Source organism: Centruroides vittatus, unplaced genomic scaffold (genome assembly GCF_030686945.1).
Source record: "Centruroides vittatus isolate TY-2023 unplaced genomic scaffold, ASM3068694v2 contig_18, whole genome shotgun sequence".
In the NCBI taxonomy this organism is placed as follows: Eukaryota; Metazoa; Arthropoda; class Arachnida; order Scorpiones; family Buthidae; genus Centruroides; species Centruroides vittatus.
In genome coordinates, this window is record NW_027121101.1 from 2,166,388 (window position 1) to 2,193,523 (window position 27,136).

Here is a 27,136-nt window from a genome sequence, read left to right on the forward strand (position 1 = left end):
GTTATATAAAACTAGAATAGTCTACGTAAGTATAGAATTGTGAACATTTATTACTGTATTAAAATTTTATACATATGCTTTTTGTTCTTTAATTAATCATTTATTAAGTAATTAATAGAAAAAAAATCCCTATTTATATTATTTGTATTTTTTAATCTAATTTAATTAGCAATTAAGTCATTATTGATACTAAGAAAGCTTAGTTGATTTCGAGTTATGGACAAATACAATTGAACAGCCTGAAGGTTTTCTTATAACAAGTAATTGATGTAAAATGTAAATTATTATCAAAATTATTAATCTTTTCTCTGAGTTGTAAACTAGTTTTCTACTCAATATTTAATATATTGAGTTGTACAATATTAGATTACTTTCATACGCGAAGAACTTCATTAAACTAATTATAATAAGAATTATTATTTAAAGAATATTTTAAAGAAATAATTAACTTTTTAAAGATTTTCTCGCTGTAAGAATATTATTACAAGATAAAACATATTCAATAGTCTATTCTGAAGAAAGGGAGAGAGTGAGGGGATGAGAAACAGGATAAGAAAGAGGAGAGAATGTCTCATTATTGTACTGATTGCTGTAAGAAAATAATAATTAAGATATTGAGTTAATTCTTACAGATTTCTCGAGACGAACTGTATTAACAACAATATATACTCTGAATTTCTATTAAATTCTATTAAATTTTATTAAAAAGGCGTTACAGAATAATAGATTAATAAAATATGTATGCATTTAATAAACTCACTCGGACTGGAATAACATTTAAGTCTGTATCTATAACGCGACATCAATTACAATGAAAATGTTGCATTTTAATTGATAATCAAGCGACCAATTAATGTAAAAATGTAGAGAATTTAAAGCATTTGCGTAATAAAACTGCAGAAAGAATTTTAGAATTTGCGCCTAACTTGTGTAAGTGAATTACGTAACGAACGAAGAAAAATTGCTGATTAATAGATGCAGTTAATCAATTCTCTTAATTAGGCTAAGTTTCGGCAACCGTTTGGTTAAAACTAGTAAAAAAGGAAGAAAAAAAATTCGGTAGTAGCAGTTTCTTTGTAAACATTTTGGCAATGGTAGAGGAAAGAAATGATTTCCTTTTCTTAGTTGGGAGCAACAGTAAGGAAAATATTTGGAAAAGGTATTTGGGGCTATCTTTCCAAACGAAATCTTGAAAAATCACCCGAAAGACTCTTTCTAATCGCCATAAATTCCTCGCGGGCATAAAAGAAAGAGAAAAAAGCATGGTTCTGCAAACATAAATCAGATAAAAGTAGTCAAACGGGCAGAAGGCGACATCAGACAGAAAGATAAATCCAAAAATGAGATGCAAATATGTTTGAAACTCTTCTGTCGAATTACATTCGAAAGGTTCGATTAAAGAAAAATGTGTATATACAAGAATTAGGTAAAATTAACAGAAAGACATGGAAATTTCGCTACATTTACAAGAATATTTTTCTTGGCACCGTCGGATGCGGGTCGAGCACGGCTCTACCGCGAAGACTGCATCGAAATTTATTCTATAGAAGATTTTGATTGTAAGTTACGAGCGAATTATGATGACTAGAAGCCGTTTAGAATCAAAAACGGAGGCATCGGTGGGTGGACGAGCTTGTCCGGTGATTGGTTGTGGCAGAAGCAGGTTGGTCCGTTCTGCGGGACACATCACACCGTTCGGTGATGTGCACGCGAATAGTTTGGTGGCCAGCACGTCCATCCATCAATCGCTCTGCACCCGAACAAATTTCACGCTTGCCTCCGTTTTGTTAACCACAGTCCAATTATCCAATTAGAGGGCGAAAGGTAAGCCGCTTCTACTTTTAATTTTGCTTCGGTGCTACTACTTAAATGCTGCACTCATTTAGATGGACCGTTCTCTCGTATCATCACGCGATTCTCTTCAACTTCTAAGAAATTAATCTTAACTCTCTCCTTACTTCTTACGTACCAAACAAAGGAATTAAGAGAATTTATTTATTCATTTAATATTTAAACAATTGCGGAACGTTGATAACGGCATTTGACGTTAACTTTAATGTAAAAATGAGCTCTTTTCAAAGGAAAATTATCTTATTTTGTACACGTTAATAAATTTTTTCAACTTTTTATAACCGGGATTGTTAAGCTTATTTAAATTGCAGTTGTTTCTCTTTTATAAATGGGGTTAAAAAGTCGTTGTTGATAAAGTTTTGCTAATTATCAATCCAAACTCGTAAACCTCTTAGCGTTATAAATTACAGATGAAGCGCAAAGAAGATAATGAGAAAATAATGTTTCCAGTTACAATATTTGACGGAATGGCGATTCAAATAATCTTTAAAAGATTTCTTTTGCTTAATTTACAGATTTGTAGCCAGTAATGAGAAAAATCTACTCAGTCTTAAGTGTTTTTTTATCTGTCTTTTTTTCGCACATTTCTCATCCCTTCATGAATATTACATTGACGGTTTATACCAGCGGGCGTGATATTTCTGCCAATGGACTTCCCCTTCACTATTGTGAGTGAGTGGACGCGTGGCAAGACAGCTCCTGGTTACAACCTTTATATAGGCCTACATGTGGCCCCCTATACGTTCGAGACCTTCTAAATAAGAAAACTTTCCTGAATTTGGTCTCTAAGATAAGACACGATCTACAGAAAGCTTCGTCTCATTAACGATTCAACTGCACACCACCTAATTATGTGAAGTTTGTCTGGAAAAATAAAAATAGAATGTCGCTTTTAATAGCTTTAATATATATATATATTTATTGCTGAGATTGTATAACAAAAGTTCTCATTTAATGTTTATGAAAATTATTTACATTAGTTAAACTGAATAATTTATTTTTATGTTATTTGCTTTTAAAAGACATTAAATTATCCAGGCACTAGGAGGCACGAACTAAATTAGGGATCACAATAGAAATTTACTGAATCATTATCATTCTATTGCCTATTCGAAGACAGTTCTTGACAACTCTCATTGTACTCTCTACAAACAAAGTCCAACATCCAGACAAATGCTGATGCAGTAATAATGGGCTATGAATATGTATAGGTTAAATGCATACACACTTCTAGCTATTAATCGCCGGCACTTCTATCTTTCTTCTTTTTCTTTTTTTTCCTTCAACAGGACAATAGAATAACTAGGGAAGTGAGGAATTCGCAAGTTTCCTATGGTCAAAATTTGCAGATTTATTCATCTGGAAAGGTTATCACATGATAAATCTGGCAGGCTATTGAAGTAAAGACAAAATAATCATCAATTAAATATATTTACCTACCACGTTTTTTTTACGTTAAAATGTCATCTATCATCCGAACAATCGAATGGGTATAGATATTAAAAAAAGAAACCAGTGGGATAATTCCCCTCTTTTTTCGGGGTCTTAATATCTTTGTTTTCGTAAGGACGGCATTCATAAGAGTCAGAAAGAGCTCAAAAAATAGTTAGAATCTAACGGAAAAGAATAAAAGACAATTAACTACTTTCAGTTTCTGCGAGACTTTTCCATAACAAGATCATCAAACATATAAAAATGCAGTTGAGACAAGCGTGTTGCATACAGATTTGCTCGCTCTTTGTTAAGAGGAACCGGTATGGTAGATGACCCCGAGCTATAGCCTGTGAAATATAATCTGAAGATCGTAGAGGTGCTTTCTTCAGCTCTATAAATAGGCATTATTTCAGTCAAATTACCAAAAACTTACTTTTAATAAATACAACTAATGGAGCAAGTAGCATCCATCTCAGAAACGCCGACTACTGCAATATCACTTAGAATCTAGCATCCGTTAAAGTGTGATATTTAAACAGAAAATGGTTAATTTTAAGCACCCAATTTAACTTTCTTCGGAGAAGATGAAGAAGAAACGTTTTATTATCTTCAATTTATCGTGTTTTTATACCATACTTTTATCACAGACTTGAAATTTGGACACGTACGCCATTCCAGAAAAAAAAGAGAGGTGAATAACTTTTTATATATTTTTAAAAAGCAAAAAAATCATGTTTTGTTTAGAAAAGGAATAAGTGACAGACTCTGACAGGTAGTTGTGATGAAGGAAGTCACGTAAAACAGGCGCTGAGGAAAAAAAAAATGTGTAAAAAATAAATCAAAATAAATTCATTGGGATTTAACAGGATTTATTTCTATTTCTTACGTTTTAAGATAAAAATATTCCTAAAAAAATTCGGATTTCTCCGGAAACGTATCAAAATTATTACATTTAACGGCTTGGCAGATCTAATTTAAAAGAGAAAAATATCAAAATATAACAACTGTTATCATATCGTTTGAAAACGTAGAAAAACCTGTTTAGATATTTTATTTACTATACGACTTATCTCTTTCGCATAACATATTTATTAAACTATGCAAAGGTTACAGTTATCGAAGGATCGAATTGTTATTTTAAGATTAAGATACGAACTTAAGTGGTAAAACTTAGTAATGAGAACTTGCAAAATAAGCAATTCGGCTCTTAATACACTTTTCACAACTTAAAGCGTGTCTACTGATAATCAGTAACCTTTCGTTCTTTTGAATTTACTACGATTTAACACCGTATGAAAATATCCTCTCCCTAAAGATAAACATCATTTCGGTTTTTGTACCTCTTCTAATGTTGGTCAATGCCGTTTCTCGTTAACCTTACAATTCTTTTTTCTTTTCTTTTTTTTGCCATTCTCATATGTATTCTAGAGCATGAAATGTGCTACGCGAGTTTACAATCACTACCCCGACCGGAGCGTTAAAGGTAATGTTATTATCACCTTCCCCACCGAGAACTCAAGTGATATATAATGGTCCTCTTCCACTTCATCTCTTCCAGCAATTCTAGGCTCGTCGAGTCGAATCTATGGATAAATTATCTTCTATTAAGTATATTATACCTTATAACACAAACCCCCATTTTAATCCTTCATTTAGAATATTGAGAATCTCTCAACTCTGTTTTTTATCCATTCTTATCCCCAGCTGCACTTCTCAGCGGGATGGGTAATAACGTTTATCATACAACAGTGACTGTATAGTTTTCGGGATTTATACGACGTTTCGAAGTATTGAAGGCCTACTAGTAGGTATTTGGTATTTAACATAAACCCCGCCTTTTGTATACTCTACAGTATAGCGTTATTCTTACCCCGAACGAAGTAAAGAACAACAATGAAGGATTAATAAGGCTCGTAACGAATTTAAGAAAGTAGAAGATTATATGAAATGATCATTTTCAGGTAGTAACAAGTAACGCGCCTACATATACTAGCCATATTAAGCATTCGTTACGTTTAATATCAGCTTTGTACTGTACTGTACACTCGTATGCGAATGTATAAAAGCGAAGCCAAATAATTACATTTTCTGAATTTATTAATTGAAATTAATGAAAGAAAACGGACATTTTGAAAATAACAAAAACGGATTTAACGATAGAAATATTTTATTTCATAATTGCTTAATTAAAAATATTTTTAACGTTAATTTAATTAACTGTACTTAATTATTTGGTGAAATGGTAATCGGGAATTTCATTCTTGGCAAAGAAATCCTACTTTGAATTATGGTTAATTTGATTATGTTTACTCGATAATTAAATGCCTAACTAACAAACAAATAACATTTAAAGTATGAAAAAAACCTAGATTCAATTTATAATCTGATAAATTTTCTATTTAGATTTTGATATACAGTCCCGTACATAAATTATATAGGCCCTATACAATATATGCATATATACCTATATAGGCATATTTTTCTTTATATTTTTGATGATACTTGTTTATTACCTCTACAATTCTTGTAATAATAAAAGAAAAATAATTACAAATAAAATTTTTAATGTATAGCCTGCAGGTTTAAGATACGTTGTCATTTGACTAATTATAGACTTATTGATTTTGAAGGTGTTCTATAAACCTATAAATTTTAAGAAAAAAGTATAAATTTCCTTAATTTTAGAATAAACACATTGAATTAAACGTATTTAAATATATTAAGAAGCAGAGAAGTTTTAGTATTAATTTTGAAAATACTCAACTGATAGAATAGACTCAGTTGACTCTACGTTCTTTATAAGTCGAAATTAGACGTTATATTTAATAGTTAAATTTGACAATTCTTAATTTAGTCAGTTGTTTTACGATTTTTGTACAAATAAAACGTAGCCTAAATGTTGTTCGTACTATATTCAATCTCGATTTACATCTGTTTATAATCTAGGTCTACACAGACCAATATATGGCCTAATTTAGACCCTAAATTGGCTTAAACAAATAATAAGTCTAATACAGAAAATATCAACTCGAGTTCACATTATAATACTTAACTTTCGTTGCAAATTTAAAGTTATTTGTATTTAAAACAAGCGTGCTAACTTGTAATAACTTTCGTAACTATCTTGATTACAGAGAAGGTTGATGATGTTATTCCAAATAACATATTTGATGTTCCGTTTTTTAAAACATGACATTGAAAATTTAATAACGTAATATGAATAATTCAAGAGAAGAATTAACAAAATGATTTTTTTTAAAACTGCTTTGAATTTAATTAATTTCAAAGAAGCAGAACACATTTTCATAAATGTAGCTTAAGTGCAGCTGAATATTTCAAGAGGAAACAAAGTTCTACAATTAATTCTCATGCTAAGAAATTACAAAACTCATCCGGATATTTTTGAATAATTTTAAAAATTAATATTAAGTTTTTAATTTAGTTAATATGATTAATGTTTTAAGACTGAAAATATCTCTTATATAAGCTACGTTATAGCCTTGAAAGTAAAGGACAGTCGAAACATCAGTACGGAAAACATTCAAAATATTTCTTTATACTGAATTAATTCATATGCAATAACCATTTAAACTATATTATATATATTATATGCAACTTCTGAACTAATAATTCACCTAATATATAAAATTTATATCTAAAATAATCTTAGTCTTCTTGTAATAGATTGTAAGTTTCGTTTATAATATTTTAAGTTATATTAATATCTGGCACTGTCAAAATCTGTATGCAATCAAATTTACGATAAACCTAAAAATTACTTTATAATTAGTTAATAAATGCCCATAAATGTGTGGTTTATACACTGCGAAAGATTTAAAAATACAAAACTTATCAATTCGTTGGGTTACTTTAATATAGTCTAACTTAATTCAGTCAAAGCTTAAGATTTAACTGATTGATTAATAAAAATAACAATAAATCAGCAGAGTCGATGGTTATAAAACAAAATTAACTTTGTGACATAGCTTAATGGTCAAATTCAGTCTGAAATTTAAAAAAAATAATTAATTTTCACCTGTTCTTTAGGTAAAATTCTTAATTTGATGCATTATCCACTCAATTTTACACTGAAATTTTAATATAGATTATACAATTTTTATTGATGTTACATATTATATATTAAATTATAAAAATGTATTAAATTTTATATTATTACAAAAACGTGACGCCATCTTTTGAGCAGAAATTTAATAGAAATTACAAATTTTGAGCCTTAAACTCTATATTACACGTACTGTACAATAAAATTAACTATTAACATTAAAAATGTTAAATATATAAATAATAAACAAATTAATTTATTTTCAACTGACTTATATAAATTAACGACATATTTAATTATATAGCAGTTTAATATTAAACATAAGAACATGATGTAAAGTTAAGTCTAAAAAAAAAAATTTTAATTTTGAAATAAAGAAGTATTATAGCTTATATATTAAAAGTTGATTTGAATTTAAATATTTGTTACTGTTAGAAAGTTAATTTTAAAATGTTAAGAGCATAATTTCTTCTATACTAAACCAGCTCGATACTTAAAAACTAATGTTCGATTCCATTATAAAAGGTTCAACCATAATACAAACCATTTTAATAAAATTAATAATTTCTCTGTCAGTTGTATTGTTTGGTGTCACATAAACACTGTCCTTTTGCATTCTTATCTTTCTTTCCCTAGGCGATGTTTTACATTACATTGAGTTTTAAAAAATATCGTTTTCTCACGAGAAAAATAAATAAATAATCGTTTGATAAAATTATTAATTATTTTTTTTAATTAAAGAACACATCGATTATTACGTCATACCAAATAACGCATCATGGAGGAAACGGTACCACCCCCGAAGCTAACATAGGTCAATTTATAACACCTCTAGCACGCAATTGGTCAGAAACGCGTCGTCCTGTTTATACCCGGCGGTTCTATTGGTCGATGAGAAGACGGGCGGGATGGAGCGGAAAAAACGGGAAAGGGAGTGACCGTGTTTAGATGTTTTTTTTTTTCCTTGCAGCTGGAGAGAAGGTGGCCCACCGTGGATGAGTACCAGGGCCCTGGGGCCAGCGGGGACCCTTGCGCTCCCTCTCTGACATATCGGCTGTGTGCGGTGTCTTCTTCCGACTATCAAGTATCACCTCAATCTGGCTGCATGTCTTATCTGAAGTCACCTTATCAGATGAATGGACTCAGTCTGCCATCTCCTCCTATCGATTTAATTCATCCCTCGGCTGCTTATCCGGGTAAGTAATTCAAATCTTTAAACTATTCGCGAAAAGAAAATTAACATTTTCATTTACCTATTAATTAACAATAAGTTCGATTAAAGTAACCGGGTCCTGTAACCTTTGACATTGTAAGTAAAATTTTTGATATTAAAGTTTTAATAATATAACTGCATAATTTACTACAGAATTAATTAAGTCTATCGCCGTCGTAAATATAAAATTTTAAGCGTATTTTTTCCTAATGATAAATTTTGCTTGCACTCTCAAAACTTTTACCTAAAACTTATTCTTATTTTACACTTTAATCCTGTAAGATATAAACTTAACTATATTTATACAAAATTATAAAAATAAGTAAGCATTGACGTATAAGAGATTTAAATTTTATTTAGCAAACAAACAAACAAACAGAAACGAAATTATAAAAATTAAACAATTATAGACTGTGCAATTTAAACTACATAAATTACTCAGCTACATTTATTTTATTTTACAGTATTTTTGATTAATTCTAAACTTGCACACGCAACTTACAGAAAATGACAGAACCAATTAGATCATTCCTTTTAAATTTAAAATCAGTCAACGGCAAATATACTGAAATTACCATTTAAATCTTTTTATTAGTTAATTAAAAATTAAGTAGTTTTGTTTGTTACGTCTACGGTTTTCAATTTGTCAGGCATTGATTTGAATTAACCAATCTCCAATCAACCAATCTAATTCTGGAGATATCTTGTTGACATTTACTTAATCATTTCTACGTAAATCTTAACATTATAGATTTAATTAAATTAGTTATTGTAATGATATCAAGTTAATTTTTTACACAAATTATTTACAGATGCTAAGTACATTTTGTTTTTTTTTATTGTGATGAATTAAATAGGAATTAATTTACACTTGTTACTAACTTCTTCAAAGTTTTTTGCTTTATCTGGGCTTTGTATAGTTTCTCAATTAATGGAAGCCTACTGGTTTTGGGATAAGACTTTTGAAGTTAGAAAAGGCCTTAAATATTTACACGACATAAAAGATTTAGTATTTTTATACGGTTCTTAAAAGGTATTATGATGATATTATAACATGATGATAACATGGAAAGAACAGCCTCGTTAAAGAGATAAGGTTAATAATAAAAATGCTATTTAAAGGTAAATTAAGTGATATAAAATAATTTTAAAGGACGAAATTATGTAGAAATTTTATTCTAAAAACTATAACTTAAATCGTTACTAATATTAGTTAAATTATATAATTTTTTATGCAATTAATTTTTAATAAAATTTCTAATTCATAACGCTGCAGTAAACATTTGTTTATTTATTCACTTATTTTAAAAACGTTTTTATCGCCAATTAGGATCTATTAAGTCTAAACCTTAACGAAGATATTTAAAACAATGTATTTAATAAGAGAATACTTTTTATATTAATCCAAAAACTTGCTTTTTCAGAAATACATAAATCTATCCACACAAAGTACAACTGCATGACTATAAGCCTATCGTTTAAAGGCCATTAGGGAATGGAAAATCTTGGTATTTTAATACGTGGCTTCTATTCAATTTAGTCTCAAATCAACCATACAATTTGACTGCAGGAGGCTGTCTTCCAGTTGGCCTTCTATACATCTTTGCCTTCAAATGACCTTAGAGTAAAAATTACAGGATATAAGATCAAAAGGGAATGATATTTTAACAATCACCAGCCGAATCTTGACTGTGAATTATGATAAATACTTAAATGATATAGGCCTACAAATGTAGTAAAAGACTTTTTGACTTAAATTTTTTTAAATATTAGAATTTTTTTTATTCCAGAGCACTTAATAGTTATAATGAGTTTTATGTAAATCTTAATTAAATGCGTTTAAATTAAATCAATTTTAACAGATTATTTACTAGTTATTAAATATTATATTACTTAAATATATTAGTTTATAGGTTTTTATTTATATATCAATTTAAACAGGATTACAAGTCATAAATTATTTTTATTTATTTACGAGTTGGTCTATTGTAGTCAACGTTGTAAACAAAGAAAAAGTTAACTTATTTAGATTTACAAATATATTATGGTATTTAAATTAGTGTTCTTGATCCAAACATAGCTTCTATATGATAAATATGTTTATAGGCCTCACACAGGGGTTAGCGAAAGTGAAAAAATAGCTGACTATGTTGTCATTTTGAATGCATATAAAACGGGCTTACTGCTTTTCTCATGCTAAGAATTTATGAGCTTTTCCAATAAAAATATTGCTTGCAGACACGCGATTTGCAATTTTACTCCAAACAATAAAATGATTTGAAGTTTTTGTTTTGACAAACGAATATATTTTACGACGGCATTAGTTTCTGAATTTCGCACAGTCACCTCGATAAGAGTGCAACAATTCTCACCGAAATTTGACCTTAATCTGTTTTTATCTTTGTATTTTTATTATATTTCATTAAATGATAGAGACAGACTATAAAAGCATTCATATAGCTTTATTCATATCTATATCTTTTTATTACCGTAGATAAGAAGATTATCTTTCCAGCGTGCTTCTCTAGATTAAATCTCTTTAATATCTTATCAATATCCACTCTGTCAATCATTAATTACAAAATTAATGATAGACAGAAGAGCTGTTATTTTTATTGTTTTATATTAAACTACAAAATACCGAAAACAATGATAAAAACATAAATTAATAGACTTCTAATAGCCTAAAACTTCAAATTTTATGAATATAGATCGCATATCAAAGCTTACATTCATTCTAGACTATCATCTGTCATTATATAATTTATGCATAAAGTTTAGGCTATATATGCAGACAATATATTTAGAAATTTGAATTTTAAAATAATCATTATAAAATCGAATAAATTTTAATACAGTATAAAATTTATAGCTTAAGAAATGTAACGCTTCTCGAAAAGATGTTGCATCATCCGAAGGTGAGATCAGCGTTATAGTATAATTTATATTCTACCTTTTGAAAGTGTTTAATGAGTAAATTTAATAAATGATTAAATGAATTTTTTAATTTTTGAAACTTTAATAACGCATAAATTCGAATATTACACTTATTCTTCTTATCTTACCGCTATATTCTCTAATTGTAAGCTTAAACATGATATCAATGTAAACCAAATTGTTAATATCAACACCTATTTAGGCCTGCTACATGATTGACTTAATGTATCTTTTTAATAACGTTATTATAATTTTTAATCGAATATTGATATTCAAGTAGACAACGCAGTGACACTTTCAATGATGTTTAGAATATTCTAATAAGGCTATTCTTATAGGCCAAACACTTATATCAACAGCGGCAGTTTGCATATTTAGTGCCTAAATATGTCATAGGATACCATCAAAAATGATGTGCAAAGACAATGAATCGTTATACAACCAATTTACATTAAGTTTATGTATAATTATTATTATTTTTTTCCTAAGCCTGTTTAATATTATTTATAAATATAAAATTTTTATTAAGGAGTGATTAATATATTAATTCTTAATGGTTAAATATTTTTAATACACATTATTACAACTATCAATTAAAATTTATTCCAAATAATCTTATTATTAAAAATTTTATATAACACGTTTTTTATTTTTATATTTTGCTATATATTTTTAAATATTTTCTATTATATAATGGAATTTAATATATAAAAAGATAGTGAAATATTTACCAGGAGTCGAGGATTACACGGTCGAATAAATGAAGTGATTACAATAAATATTATACATTTATATTTAAAATTTTCTTTTATTTTTGAAAATAAATAATAATTTTCATTAAATATTTTTATAATATCAATTTTTACATAAAAACTTAATTTACTAATACAGTCGAACTTCCAATAACAAACGGCCATTCTTTTATTCCCGTGAATGGCCGCTATTCACAGGTTTGTTTTGTATTAGAAAATATTTAATATTTGGTATAGCTTTATTATTGCACTGCTGAAGTATCTAACAAGATATTTCAGGCAGTGAAACTCCGTACAAAGAGAAGGCCACACTAATGCGTTGAAATCTATAATTCGAGATCAAAGTGAAGCGAATCTTTTTGCTTAGAAGTTCAATACCAGTTCTATGTATCAAATAAAAATAAATAAACAAATAAATAACCTCCAGTAGTGTAGTAGAGTCCAGACGTAATGGCTCCAATTCCAAGTTCTTTTATATATGGATACATTCATAGAAGAACATGTAACCACTTGACTAGTAGACTACTTAGAAATCATTCTATAAAGCGATGTAAGTAAGGTAATTATAAATTCTTATCAGGAAAACAGTAAGTTATGGTAAGAAAATTCCAAGTCTGCGGATATATCTTTAGTCTAGGTGGAATTTGCAGTATTTGACATTGATGCGCTGAAAAATGTTTCCTTGAAAACCTATTAATATAGCCTAAGTAGATACCTTTACAAAAGGCCTAAAGTCTAAGAGTAAAGAGAAAGGCATTGTCTCTCATTATAGTACGAATGAAATTCGTAGGCCTGTCAAAATAAGAAGTATAGGCTCACATCTAGGACCAGAAAGTTATTTGCTTAATTGTAGTGAATTAAGAATATTTCTTTGTCAAAACTAAAAGTAGAATAATGAAGATTGTTGCTATTTTTATAATTTAAAGAGCACGACAGTGTTTCTTTCTAGTAAATAAATTATTTATACACCTGAAGATTTTCTACTGAAATTCTTGTTAATTAAACTTCTTTTCTGACTAGGAATTTCCGAAAAGTATTTATAAATTTATTACGCGACGACCAACGACAGATTTATGGTGACATTTTTTTCCAGATTATTTTGTCTTTTTCGAGATAGAACACAATTAACAATGACAATCACTAACAAAACATGATAAACTACTTAGAAATTTCTATTTTAAAACATTATTTTTACATTAAGATATTTTTATTTAATAAAACAAAGCAGGCAATAGTAACTTAATAGTAATTACTACTGTTAATTGAGAATTTCCAAAAAATTACGCTATAAATATTGATAAACACAATAGATTAAATTTACAGAAGAAATCACTCCAATTTTCTATTATTTTCTGTTATAATAATAATAATAAAATAAAATAAAATAAAAAACACTTAAAGCGTTTCTATGATACTAATCGCGTAATATTTAAACCATTGTTGATGCTATTTTTTCCTGTGTAAAAGAACGACAATCGACTTATCTGTAACTCAGCGTTAATACTGATTTAAATTAAGCTATACAATAGAACCATTTTTAAGCTTTCACATCCAGTATAATCGCATCACAATAAATATAAGCTTAAATGTTTACAACAATATCATGGATAACAATTTCGAAATAATTAGTTTCTTATATTTTTCCCTTGTAAACTTCAAATAAACAAATTCAAATTTTTAAATATTAATGTGTAACTTTTAATCCAAATTTTGCGTTAATTAATGCCATTTTTAAAATCATTATCGGTATAAAACTAACTTATAAATTAGCATATTCTCTCACTTGATAAATTAACGAAAAAATTTCATGTTTTATTAGTTTTAATCTAATTTATCTCTATTAAAGCTATGTTATACGATTCATTTTACGCATAAATTTACAGATTAACTCCTTCTTTTATTGTTTAGTTAAATTATATTGAAGGTGAAAAACTGGATTTACGAAATAAACTATTTAATATTTACGCTCATCATTTTTCAATGTCAATCTTTCATATTAGGAAAAAAAAAACAATAAATCTAAATCTAGCCTATTGTTTATATTTTAATTTATTTTAAAAATACTTATTGGAGGTTAAAGTATAAATTGTAACACATTGTTTATTAGATGGATCATGATAAATAGTATTAAATAGTTTATTGTTTCGATTATCCTTAAAGAAATAAAATCAATTACATTCGGAGCCTGAGAGCCTCCAGGCCTTTACATTAGTCTCCGCAGCACTTTAAAGAATGGCATATTTTTAAAAGTAACACATTTTACCGCATTATATAAGTTAAGATAAAATGAAAAATTTCATTAGCAGTGTCATAAATATTGTTTTAATCAATAAATTCACTACTTATACTAAAAGACTTTTAAAAATAATAATTATTGTATCTTTCCAAATGTAAAATGTTTATAATTTCTGTAATATAATATAGCCTACTTAAAATGTCATAAAAAAAAGTAATTTTATATTCTCTCCTAGAAACTTACTATACAGCTCAATTACTTTTGCAATGTTTCATCGTAAATATAATAAAATATTTCTGGATTAATCAATGTTATAACCCGATCTACAATAGTGAGATTTAAATAAATGTTTATTAACAATTCTACATTTAAAGATATGTTTAAGGCTCTTTGAAACATGAAAAATGATGGCAGCGTTGTTGCTGGACTTTTCCGGTATTCTTTATCTGTTTTCATCTCTAATAATTGTTACCATTACCTTTAAGTCTTCAGATTGGTTCGGGAGATATTAAAGGGCTGAGGGCCATATCTCCCGAACCAACGGTCCGATTTTTATGAAAATATCTAGAAGCATTTCCCCCTAACACACAAACCACCCTGCAAAATTTCAGAAATTTCCGACAAAAGGCACAAGAGTTTTTAAGCTTCAAAGTGGATGAAAAAAATCGTGCTCCCACATACACTAACATTCATACAAACAGAAAACAAGCATCCAATTTTTTATTTTTGAATTTCTCAACGTCTCAAAGTTCCCAAGAGTCCAAAAAATATATAAATCTTGGAGGAATAATTTTTTGACCGATCGCCATACTTTTCCTGTGTTGTTTTATAAGAGGGAAAGTAAACTGGAGTATTATTGAAAGAAATTTAAAAATAATTCGTAAATGCTACTGTTTTATATGTGATATAGTCTGGTTGAGTGTTATACAAATAGATTACAAGGGAGTAGAATTAAGAGGCTAAACAATGACAGGAAAACATTTAAATAAGGACGGGATAGATGTTAACTCTAGAGACTTTATGGAAGATAATGCTTTTTATTCCATACTTCAGTCACAAAGTAGTAGAAATATTAGTATAGTGGAGCTTTAACTAGAATATTTAGCGAAAAAAGTTTATAAAAAATAGCCCCAAATTCAAATTAAGCCGTTCAAATTCATAGATAGAACAGTCGTTTACTATTCGATGACTGGTTTCAATTCTTTCAGTTGTACAGTACTGTAAAAGAGCTTTATAAGTTTAAATAACGCGAAAATGTAAATTTGTAAAGGGCAAAAACTAATAAAAAGAGGTGGAAAAACTAGCGAAATAAATTATTATCTGGTACAGTACATACTGTACATAAGCTTATGAAATAAGATTTTACTCGTGTCAATATATTAATAGTAATGTATGAAAACGTATAGAAAGGCATCGATTCGAATGATCCTTCCAATTATTTTCAGATTTTTAAACGGTAGTCATTCACACGTACTGTACTGCGCTATACACTACAGTACATAGCAAAAAATCGATCCAGTTAAATTATTCATTAAAAACACCTCATGAATAAAACATTAGTCAAGCTTATTCTGTCTACATCTAATAAATATCTTTTCATCCCTTCTATACAATTATTATTGTTAAGAAATCCCTTTTAAAATCTAATTTCACTCATGCTTTTAATTTGAAATTATACAAGCTTATAAATAACGGAGATGAAAACAATATATATATATATATATATTCTTATTAAAAAGGCACTTACAAAGTTGATCAGCTCTACGTGAATATAATTATAAATATTTGAAACTATGTAAATTTAAACGAATTCTGTAAATTTAAGATGATGAAAGTTTACGAATAACACAGATTACGATCGATGAACGAGACAGAAAACAATTATAATCATGAATAGAAAATGGAGGTGTTTTTAATGAGATTTTAGGTTATAAAATGTTTTATTTAACAGTAAAAGTATCAAAAAATCTCATCGTAACTGTGCATTATTTATGCAAATAAAATGTTTATTTTCATCCAAATAATATACGCACCCTTCCCATATTTTCATGCTTAAATTTGCAACCTCCGTAAAGAATATATATATATATACAAACCTCGATACAGCGCTGCTTTGATAAAGAATCGGTGAATGCTTGTAAGCGAATCACATTGTAACCGTGCACTATTTATACAAACGAATGTTATTTTCATTCAGATAATAGTCTCACCTTTTGAAGAAAATTTGCAGCTTAAGAATAAGAACATACAAACCTCGATACAGCGCTACTCTGGTAAAGAGTCAGTGAAGGCTTGTAAGCGGATCTTTCGCATAAATATTAAGTAGAAAAATCTTCAGTGGTAAATTACTTAACGTACGATTTTGAATTGCAAACGACATTATATGCCTTCCAAATTCTCTAATTCAAAGTTGCGTAGAGACTTCTTTAACATATATAATTTGCATTATTCGAGATACTTCTGTTTAACGCTGCACTCGATTCAGCGCCCATTTCATAGCCTTTTAGTGATTGAGTTATATCGATGTAACCAATAGTTTCACTACTACAATTCAATTAATTGTAAGTAAATTAAGTTAATCGACTACTTTAATTAATTACCGTAGATTGAGTTTTCTTTTCGGATCATTGAATATTGCTTGGATTTCTATGACGAAAATCTATTTTACTGAATTATTATTCATTTTAAAATATTAATTAATATATTTAGATCACTTTTGATTTTCGTTTTAGCGAAATTAAAGTTAAATAAAGGCAGGTACAAGTCATAAATTTAGAATATCTCGTAAGTTTAGCGTGTATTATATCCTTTGTGTATCGATTTCATGCATAGAATCTAAATAACACGTGAGATGATTATTAAATGGCGTTAGAAATCTAATGCTAAAGCTGAAATCTCATCGAAAATGTTTAAAACTAAGCTTCAATTCGACTGAACTTTCAATTTTTTTAACCGTTTACGATGGGTTTTAGAGTCTCTGCTTCTTTAACGATGATTTTCGTATACGGTGGTCCAAAAGTAGGTAAAAGTAGGTTTTAGATACGGTTGCGAATATAAATGATAAATTGAATACAAAACAGCGTGTTTTTTTCAATCGATAAAAATATCGATTAAAATGTAATTGTATTTTTAGTTAGTTACATTAATTACAATTTAATATTTTTCCCCAAAAATAATTTCATATATGCAGGGCCAGCAAAGGGGTGAGCTAGCGATTTTTCCTCGGATCCGTAGTGGTTTCTACCCCTATAATTAATGTTACTTTTACTTAAAAAAAATTAAAATCTTTAAGACTTCTATTTATTAATAAAACAAATATTCTAAGTGTTTCATTTCTTGAAAAGAAGACAAAAGGGGCACCGTACCAAACTTTCGACGAACCTTTCTGTCTGGAAATATAGGATTTATGTAGATTTTTATTTATTCTTTTACGTATAAAGCATGACACTGAGGGAGGAGGAACAAAGTTAGTTATTTTAGTGGAGAGACCGCAATCAGCGAGAAGTGACAGAAGAATTTAACAGGCTACATCCAGACTCCAGTGTGGGAAGTCTATACGTAGCCTGTTAAATTCTTCTGCCACTTCTCGGCCCCATTAAAATAACTAAATTTGTTTCTCCTTCCTCATTGCCATGCTTTACACGTAAATAATAAACAAAAATCAACGTAACTCTTATGGGATATCCTGTGTTTAGTTCTAATCGTTATGATTTAAATATTTTAGCATGCAACATTAGTCGTTTTGCATCTTCTACGAAATGAAGACTCGTATCAATTGAGTTTGCTTCATAGATTTTTCATGTAAAAAAATGGCTTAAATTATTCGCTTTTATATATAATTAAATATAATTCTACACGTATACGCTTGTATTTTAGAAAATAAGTGAGTATTTACTATATCTTATGAATATTGAAAAGAACCAGCGACATTCTAGAAATCTATCATTTAGATTTACTTCCTTCACATTCTATTTCTATTCTACAGTATTTCATATAGGACCTATATTAAATTCGGAAATTTTTACTTCAGCATTAAACGTTGATTCATTCTGATACTAAGGAATAAAAATTGTTTAATTAATTATAAAAATATTATGTTATCTAAATTTAATTTATTTAATTGGATAAGGAATAAATTAAAACATTTAAAATATTAAATCAGTTGTATCAGTTCTTTGTAATGTGAATACATTTATTATAGTATAATTGGAATTCCTATACAATATAATTCTACATAAAGTAACATTTTACAGTATTTCTATTCTGTAGATATATATTAATATCAGGAAATATAATTTATTTTAATAAAATATTTAGGAATAAAAATAACAATGTGACACGTGTTTATCACTGTCCAAATAATGATTTATTTTATCTTTCAATTCATAATTTTTTTCTGTATTTCAATGTTTGACCCGTAAAATATGAAATATATTTATTTAGTACTTTGTCAAGGTTTTTAAACCGTTTTTTTGGCAGTTCCTACGCATTGACGTACTCATTCATGGTCGTTTGCCTTGAATTTTTAAAGGCCTTACGTCTCATTATCGATATTTTTGTTCTATTTCTGTATCTGTGTAATGCCTCTTAAGAAATTGTGGGGTCTCATAGGTGTTTAACGTGGTTCTACAAGTGCTACTTCCAAATCTGAAACTTTCGACGTACTACTGCTTAATTGCTCACTTAATTGTATTGAGAACTAATGATTATTAACCCTGATGATACCCAATTTAATCGGAAGTAGAATTTTGGACAAAATTATATTTAAAATACTTAATTTGTAAATCTTTTTTAAATGCCCAATCCGTATTTGATGGAAAATCTATTGAATGTGAATATATTCCTCGTACCGCACATGTACCGCAAAGAGGTACGCAGATTACAATTTAAAAACCAAGCTTGTAATTAATGAGCTCGTGGAAAGTAAAATTAAATAATTATATTAGTATAATTCTATTATAACTTATTAAAGTACGATTTTTAATATAGGCCTATCTTATATTTTAGATATGTTAGTTAATTCGGATATGTTAATATATGTTACTAACATATATTAACATATCCGAAAGAAATTGTATCATTTTAATATATAAATCCATACAAAAACATGTTAAAATCTTGATTTTTTCATTTAAAATGTTCAAGACTTAACCTGATTTAGTTGCTCTCTGATCCATTTCGTGCTTACTTAATTAAATACGATGTAATAAATCAAAATCTTGCCAACAGTAGTGATCAAAAAGGATCAGATTACACAGAATTTTACGATTTAATTAATATATATATATATATAATACACAAAAATGATAAATTTAATGCTGTAAACCTACGAGAAGAAGTAAATTACGTTTATCTCTTCTCATAATTTGTAACTAGAGCTATGTAATTTAAAAATATTGAAGTCAATTTAAAAGTTAAGTTTAAATTTTAAAAATTTCGATTTTTTAAAAGATTTTTGTAAAATTAGTTCGATTAATGTTCGAATTCACAGAAAATATTGCGAGAAAACACGAATTAAAAAGGACAAATTCTCCGAAAGAAGTAACTTAGTTAAGAAAAAAATAAACGAATTTCGTTCCAGAATTTGTAAATTCGGACTGGATTAAAGAATTTCCAGAAGAATTTAACTTCATTATAATTAAATACTGCCGTTCATTAATTATAATTCTATATAATTAGGTTTAGATAGAGCCTATAACCAAGAAAAAAGAGTCCTATCATCAAGAAAAAAGTTCAAAGAAAACAGTCTATGGGGAAATTAAAAATTGAAGTTTAAATATAATAGATATTAATTATTTTTCTTTAAAAGGTTTTTATAATTATCAACAAAATATTATTAATTTAATTAATAATAAATTAACAAAATGCTAAGGTATTACAATAGATCGGTACGACGAGAGGTGCTGATACAATACATTTTAATTTATTAAACAGTGTAAACCTTTCTAGTATAAATTTAAAGTTTAAATTTTGATAGAAATGAAAACTGTAATGATTAAAGCACATTTTTTAAATTTAAAAATCCCAAATATTTTTATATCCGAAGTGGAATTTGACTTCACTAGATTAACGCCTTTATAAGTGTTGTAGACAAATTAAAAATTGTTTAATTTTGATAAGTAATTTATTAATATATAAGCTTGTATTGATTATCATCTAAATATATTATCAAATTAATTAAATTATGACGAAATCAATTTAAAAAACTATCCGTAATATTTATTTCTATACACGTCGAACCAAGTTCGGTCGGACTATCAAACGTTTCGGAGGTAAAAAAATGATAAAAATAGGGATTTTTTAGTCTTTTATTCGGGATATTCTAATGTCTAAGGTATTAAATAAAACGATTTAAATATAAATATTACTTATTCTAGCAGAAATTTTGTAAAATATATTAATTAACTTCTCGAATTCGATTCTGTTCGGTCGTTAGCTGCTCTCATAAGTTGTAAAATTAATATTTTTATTTTTAAAATAATTATATTTATTATAAATATTTACATTTAATGTTTTTCTAAAATTTATTATTTTATAAAAAACGTTAAAATTAAATGTTTTATCATGTATTTACGCATACAAAACACGAGAAAATATGTTTGTTATGTTAGGCCTAAAGTCGAGCCTTCTGTAGTCCTATATAAAATAACTAATTAAAATCTAATATCTGATGTCGGTTCATTATTAAATTTGATACGAATCTAAGCGATATTTGACTTTCTGTATCAAGATCATTGCTTAAGGAGAGAAAAATTTATATAATTTTCTGTAAATAAGACAGTAGATTCGATCAGGATTTTTCTTTTTATTTACTTTTGCAAATTTCTGAATTTTCAGGGATAATGCCAAGCTGTTCTAAAAATATTAGACTTAAAAACACAAATTAATACTTTGAGATGATAAAATATAAAATAAAGTACATTTCTAATTATTTTTTAAAGAATTCGAGATGCTAAATTTGAGGAAAACGTCTATTTTTGTAAAGGAAAAAGACGTTTAAGCTACCCAATTCTTCGGTGTACCAGCTGCTTTCTGTCCTATTTCTGTCCGAAAAATAACATATATCCTAGTGGAACATTATATTAAATCATTTAAAATTACTTTATTTAACTGCTATATATCTCGAAAAACAGGCCTACGTAGAAATGATAATGCAATAATTCATTTGGACCATACAATATCTTTTTTTCTCAATATATCATACATCTAACCCCATTTATTGGATTATTAATAGACTCATATTTACTATAAAAAAAATACAACGACATAATATACAATTATCGCACATTAATATTTTATTGTAAAACCTTTTTTAAATTGATTATTTCCCGTAAATAATTAGATTAGATTTTATTTAACTTGTTTTTTCTTCGAGTAGCATCGGGGAAGTTGGAATTTAGAGCAAAAAAAATGATCTGTTTGGACAGTGTTTTAGAAGTTGCCATTAGTTTTTATGCATATTTATAGTTCTAATTTACAAATATTTTCTATTGTATCGTAATTAATATATTTAAGAAAGGTCGAGAGAGTTAAGCACCATTGCGCTCGGCCTTTTAACTATTTTTCAATATTGTAGCATCTTAACATAACAAGTAAAAGAAGTTAATGATATATTGGATTAAGGCTATTTAAAACTTGATATACCATTTACTTCTAATTAATTTGTATATTAAAAGGAACGTTTATAGAATTTCTCATGTGCTTAGAATTAATTGGTTAGAGCTAATAAATGAAAAAAATTTTGCAACAATCTGTCAAATATATTCTACAGAAACAAGAATTCTTCTTATCTTAATCGTTAAATTATCAATTTTAAAGGTTTAATACAGTTACATTTTTCAAAACAAATGATAAAACTTCATCTATAATAAATTCAGGGTATACATAAGTCCATATACTTTTTATTATTTATAGACTAAAAGTCAAGAAGTAAGCAATTGTTAAACGTTAAAGGAATAAACTTTATTATTTCTTTATACCGGCATTTAAAGAACATTTAGAATATTAGAGATTTATGTGTAAAATAAGTTTTAAAACCGAGCACACAAAACAGCTTACATGCGGTTTTTTTTATACAAGTTCTAGGCTATTTTGAAAAATATATAAGTTTAGAATTTAGAATTCCGTGTATTTACACAGAGAATTATAGTTTAGCATTTAAGTTAACGATACGCTAAACAGAGCTATTGAATCTTCTGTTATTTTTTATCCACTGGCCAATATAAGGTTTCGTATGGAAACTATTTTTATATTTTAAAAAAGCTTGCAGGCGATATATTATTGGTTTCTATCTTAATACACCCTTCGTGAATAATTTCTGAAGTAATAAAGTACAACTCTATCAATTTGTCATTGTAAAACTTCAGTAAAATAGCTAAAATACGATACAGTTTAAGCAAAGAAAAAGACTGGCACACCTACCGTGTCATACTTTCTGTATTGTTTAAATAATTCCTTTTAAAGAGTTACGCTCACCCACGATTTTTGTGCTCTTAATCCTTTTCTATATTCTTTATACCATTCTAATGGTAATGAATAGACAATATATATATAATACTTTATCGAGAATTTCATTTTAATTTAGTCTTGGGTTTCGAAACCCACGTTGATACTTTAGTACTTTATATTTACGCCATTTTCTTAAATTTATACGCATACTTTAGTTAAAAATAATAATTAAATTACACACAATGCAACAATTATAAGCTGTGAATACCGAATTATTAATCAAGCATTAAAAAGTCGAGTTCACAAACAAGATATAGAATCCACAGCGTTGTTTTTCGTGCATAGACCTAGAAATGTCTTGTCAAAAAATTAAATTTGCGTTTTCTCTAACTAATCATTTCATAAGCCCATAAACTTCTATCATTATTATGAACCTCTCCGCATGCAGCGGGTCACCGAACTCCGCCTAATTCTCTTTAAAATCAAGAACTCCACCCAAATTCTCGCCTCGTCATCATCTTTGATGGCTCAACTCCGATTTTTTTCTTTTTCTTTTTTTTTTTATTTTAATGCAAAGGTTACGACTTCTTCATCTGACAAAGTCGTGGTATCGATTTATATCGGATAACAGTAATGGACTGAGTTGGTTTAACAAGAATTTCTCTTTTTGTAGCTCAGACCCCAAGAAAACAAAGGAGAGAAAGAACGACCTTTACAAGATCCCAATTAGACGTTCTAGAAGCTCTTTTCAGCAAAACGAGATATCCAGATATCTTCATGAGGGAGGAAGTTGCTGTCAAAATTAATTTGCCCGAATCTAGAGTACAGGTGAGATAATAAATTTTCAAATTATTTTTTACCTATTTATAATCCAGTAATGAATATATATATATATATATATATGCAGTATAATATATTTTTTTAAGTGAAAAAATTATCTAATTTTAGAAAATTTAATGAATTTTCTTTTCTTGAAGTCACGCTGTATAATTAATTAATTAGTTAATATATTGATTATAATTGTTAATTCTAAAATATTATATTAATTTCAAAGCTAGATAAAAATATATGTTCGTGGAGTTATTATTTGAAAATTTCACTTGTGATGAAGTTACGCGTGTTATAATCAATCAAATTTATTTTTAAATTTTATAAAATATAAATAAAACTAGAAATGAATTATGTAGAATTTGGTTATTAAAATAGTCACACCTTTCGTTTTCTATGCTTTATGTTATAATTTAAATAGTAAATCTTATAACTGATAGAAGCTTCCGTGTATAAATTCGTAGTCGAACATTTATATAAATAAGAAAGTAAATATTAAAATTCCAAAATGTGTAGGCCATATTCATAAATCTAGATTAAGACGACTTCAATACAAACATCTCAAAAATTACATTTATTACTTTGTTACAAGTTAAGTATTATCTATCACAATAACGGGATTTCTCGGCAGAAATTTCCACAAAGTGCAAAATTGACAAGAGATCAGACCGGCCTTGACATCCTTTAAAGATTTAATTGCTTCTTAGTGGAAATGATTAATGAAGGGTCTAGTCATTCGGAGATTTTATCCCATTTTATTCGTTATCTAGCACTGAGTGGTTTTCCAGATTTTCAACTAATTCTATTGTATTTATTTATTTTTTTTTACTAAACCCATTTTGATGACGAAATTGCGTATTATCATTTTTTCCTCCTACTAGATTCGTCTTAAATTCTTAGCTTCCTTGCTAGATATACTGTAGGCCAAATATGAAATTTTATAATTCGATAATAATACGTTTCAGTATAATATTTAATGATAAAAAAAAATGATTATTTAAAGGTATGGTTCAAAAATAGAAGGGCAAAGTGCCGACAGCAGCAGCACCAACAGAATGCAGGATCCACATCCAAATCGAGACCTAGAAAGACGAAAAGTCCGGATGAGAAGACATCTTGCTGTGACAACCAATTCAAAACCGTCCCTAATCCATCAATCTGCAACAATGCAACTATATGGAGTCCGGCAATGTCCGAGCTCATGGCTAGCAACAGTTGTATGCAAAGATCCAGTTATCCCAGTCCGACTCCTCCATCTTATTCCAGCTACGGCACCACGACATATTATAGCAACATGGAATACCTACCACCCGGTATGGGTGCCACTCACAGCAACATGCCAACATCACCCCCCATGAATGCCATGACTACGTCGCCTTCACCAGCTACGGATTGTAATGACTATACCTGTGATAGAACATCTTCGTGGAGATTTCAAGTACTATGATTTATTTTAATCGAAGAAATTGCCTTTTTTTTTTTTCCTTTGTTGAGTCTATTAAGACTTTTGTGTGAGTGACATTTTTGTTTTATTTATGTTTGTATTATATCAGGCCAGTTTCTGTCTATCTTGTAACATAGCCTCATGAATAAAGTGTTTCCATTGAAATGGGATGTCGTGTTTGTTTGTTTTTTTTTTAATTGATAAATAAACTCAGTAAAAATCGATATTTTTGTCTCAGAATTATTTATTTAAAACACAATTACGTTCTTTTACTCGGTTATCAACAAATAAATTTAATAATTATTCAATGTTGAGCAGAATGAATCTATACTCATTGGTATAATAATGGCCTTACAGAATAATGATTTAAGAATGATGTTATTATAAGATTTAAAATTTTATCCAAAACCTAGTCTATACATTTTGGGTCTAAGACAGAAGAGTTAAAATGGATTCATCTCTAAACATTTTGATAACAAAAATATATTTATTTAGATTTGCCAGATACCCCGATTTTCCGGGACTCTCCCGGATTTTTCTGACTCCCATGTAATGACAGGAGGACTTTATTCTAAAAACTGTCCCTACAACGAAGTATCTGTTTATTTTTCCACATTTTAAATGTATTTCACTTACCGGCGGAATGAAATTACACGCCCTGGAATTGAAGCATCCCACTGTCTTTCGGTAAGAACTCTTCACAAATAATTTTGTTAAATAGTCACATTCAAAATTGAAATGTTGTATTCATAAATACACTTTTGTCTTTGCTTTCCGACTTGCTGACTGTATATGTAAAAAAAAAAAAAAAAAGAAAGAAAGAAAAACAGTAGCTAGTGTCTGAAAAATAGGGCCTCTTTATAAGTGATGTCTGAAGCAAACCCGCTTCATCCGTTTTATAATATATTCGGCCCTAATTTCGCTTATATTATTAGTAACATTTTTAACCTTTAATACTCAATATTGATCTACATTTATATATTCTATGTAAATTAATACTTATTTATTATTATTTTTTTAAATTAAATAATTATTATAATTAGTGTAAGAGCTGATAAGATAATAAAATGGGTTAATCTCTAGATAAAAAAAGCCCATACTTTTTAATCTAAAAAATTTATATTGATAAATATTTTGAAGTTTAGAATTTATTTAAGCTTAATATAAATTCATACGAGTTCATGCACAATTTTCGTATTAACCAAGTGGCCGGGTCTATATAAAAGTTGATACATCAACATCATAAATAAACCTCATGCACTTTTATAACTCTCAATAGGCCCCTTCGTAAATCATGAAAACTGATTTTTATCACGCTACAATGTAGAAAAAAAGGGATATAATTTATAATATTTTGAATTTTTTTCCCCGTTTAAAAAACGAGCACAAAATTCGGTAATGATAAGTTATTAAGGAAAGAGTACAAATAAATTTCTATTAAGTCAACTTTTAAAGCGATTAAGCGACTTAAACAAAAAGAAATTGAATTAAAAAGTATCGTCGATTTGGTAACATTTAAGTTTCTTACATTTAAATATGCAATATTTAATACATTGTTTGGCATTTTTAATGGCTTTCTAGATACAAATCTCGTGTACAAAGGGGATTTTTTAAAAAAGTTTTCTGTGTTAAAATATATTACTCTTTATGGCGCTTATTCTTAAATCCTCTCATACTATTTATGAGGATTTGTTTAGTAAATGTTTAATAATTAAAATACTATAGAAGTTATAGAGTGAAATATGTATTATTAATTTAATAATGTGAAGTATTATTCTCTTTATTATCCGATTTATAAAGGGATTAGAGGTATGCTGTAAAGCGCCATCTACCAGAAAGAGATGCTCTTAATTAATTTCTTTTGCTTAAAAAAAAAATAATAAATTTGTCAACATTTTTATAATATTCGCTTCGAAAAAAATAATTAAAA

The 27,136-nt window shown here is 28.0% G+C and overlaps 1 protein-coding gene across 1 annotated transcript; it reads left to right on the forward strand.

The window, feature by feature from the left end:
* Positions 1-1,739: 1,739 nt before the first annotated feature.
* On the forward strand, positions 1,740-25,430 carry LOC136969691 (homeobox protein OTX2-like). Its single transcript, XM_067263969.1, has 4 exons — positions 1,740-1,824; positions 8,319-8,544; positions 23,608-23,762; positions 24,766-25,430. Exons 2-4 carry the CDS (start codon positions 8,454-8,456, stop codon positions 25,207-25,209), a joined length of 690 nt encoding a protein of 229 aa, XP_067120070.1. The 5' UTR covers positions 1,740-1,824; positions 8,319-8,453; the 3' UTR covers positions 25,210-25,430.
* The last annotated feature ends 1,706 nt before the right edge of the window (positions 25,431-27,136 follow it).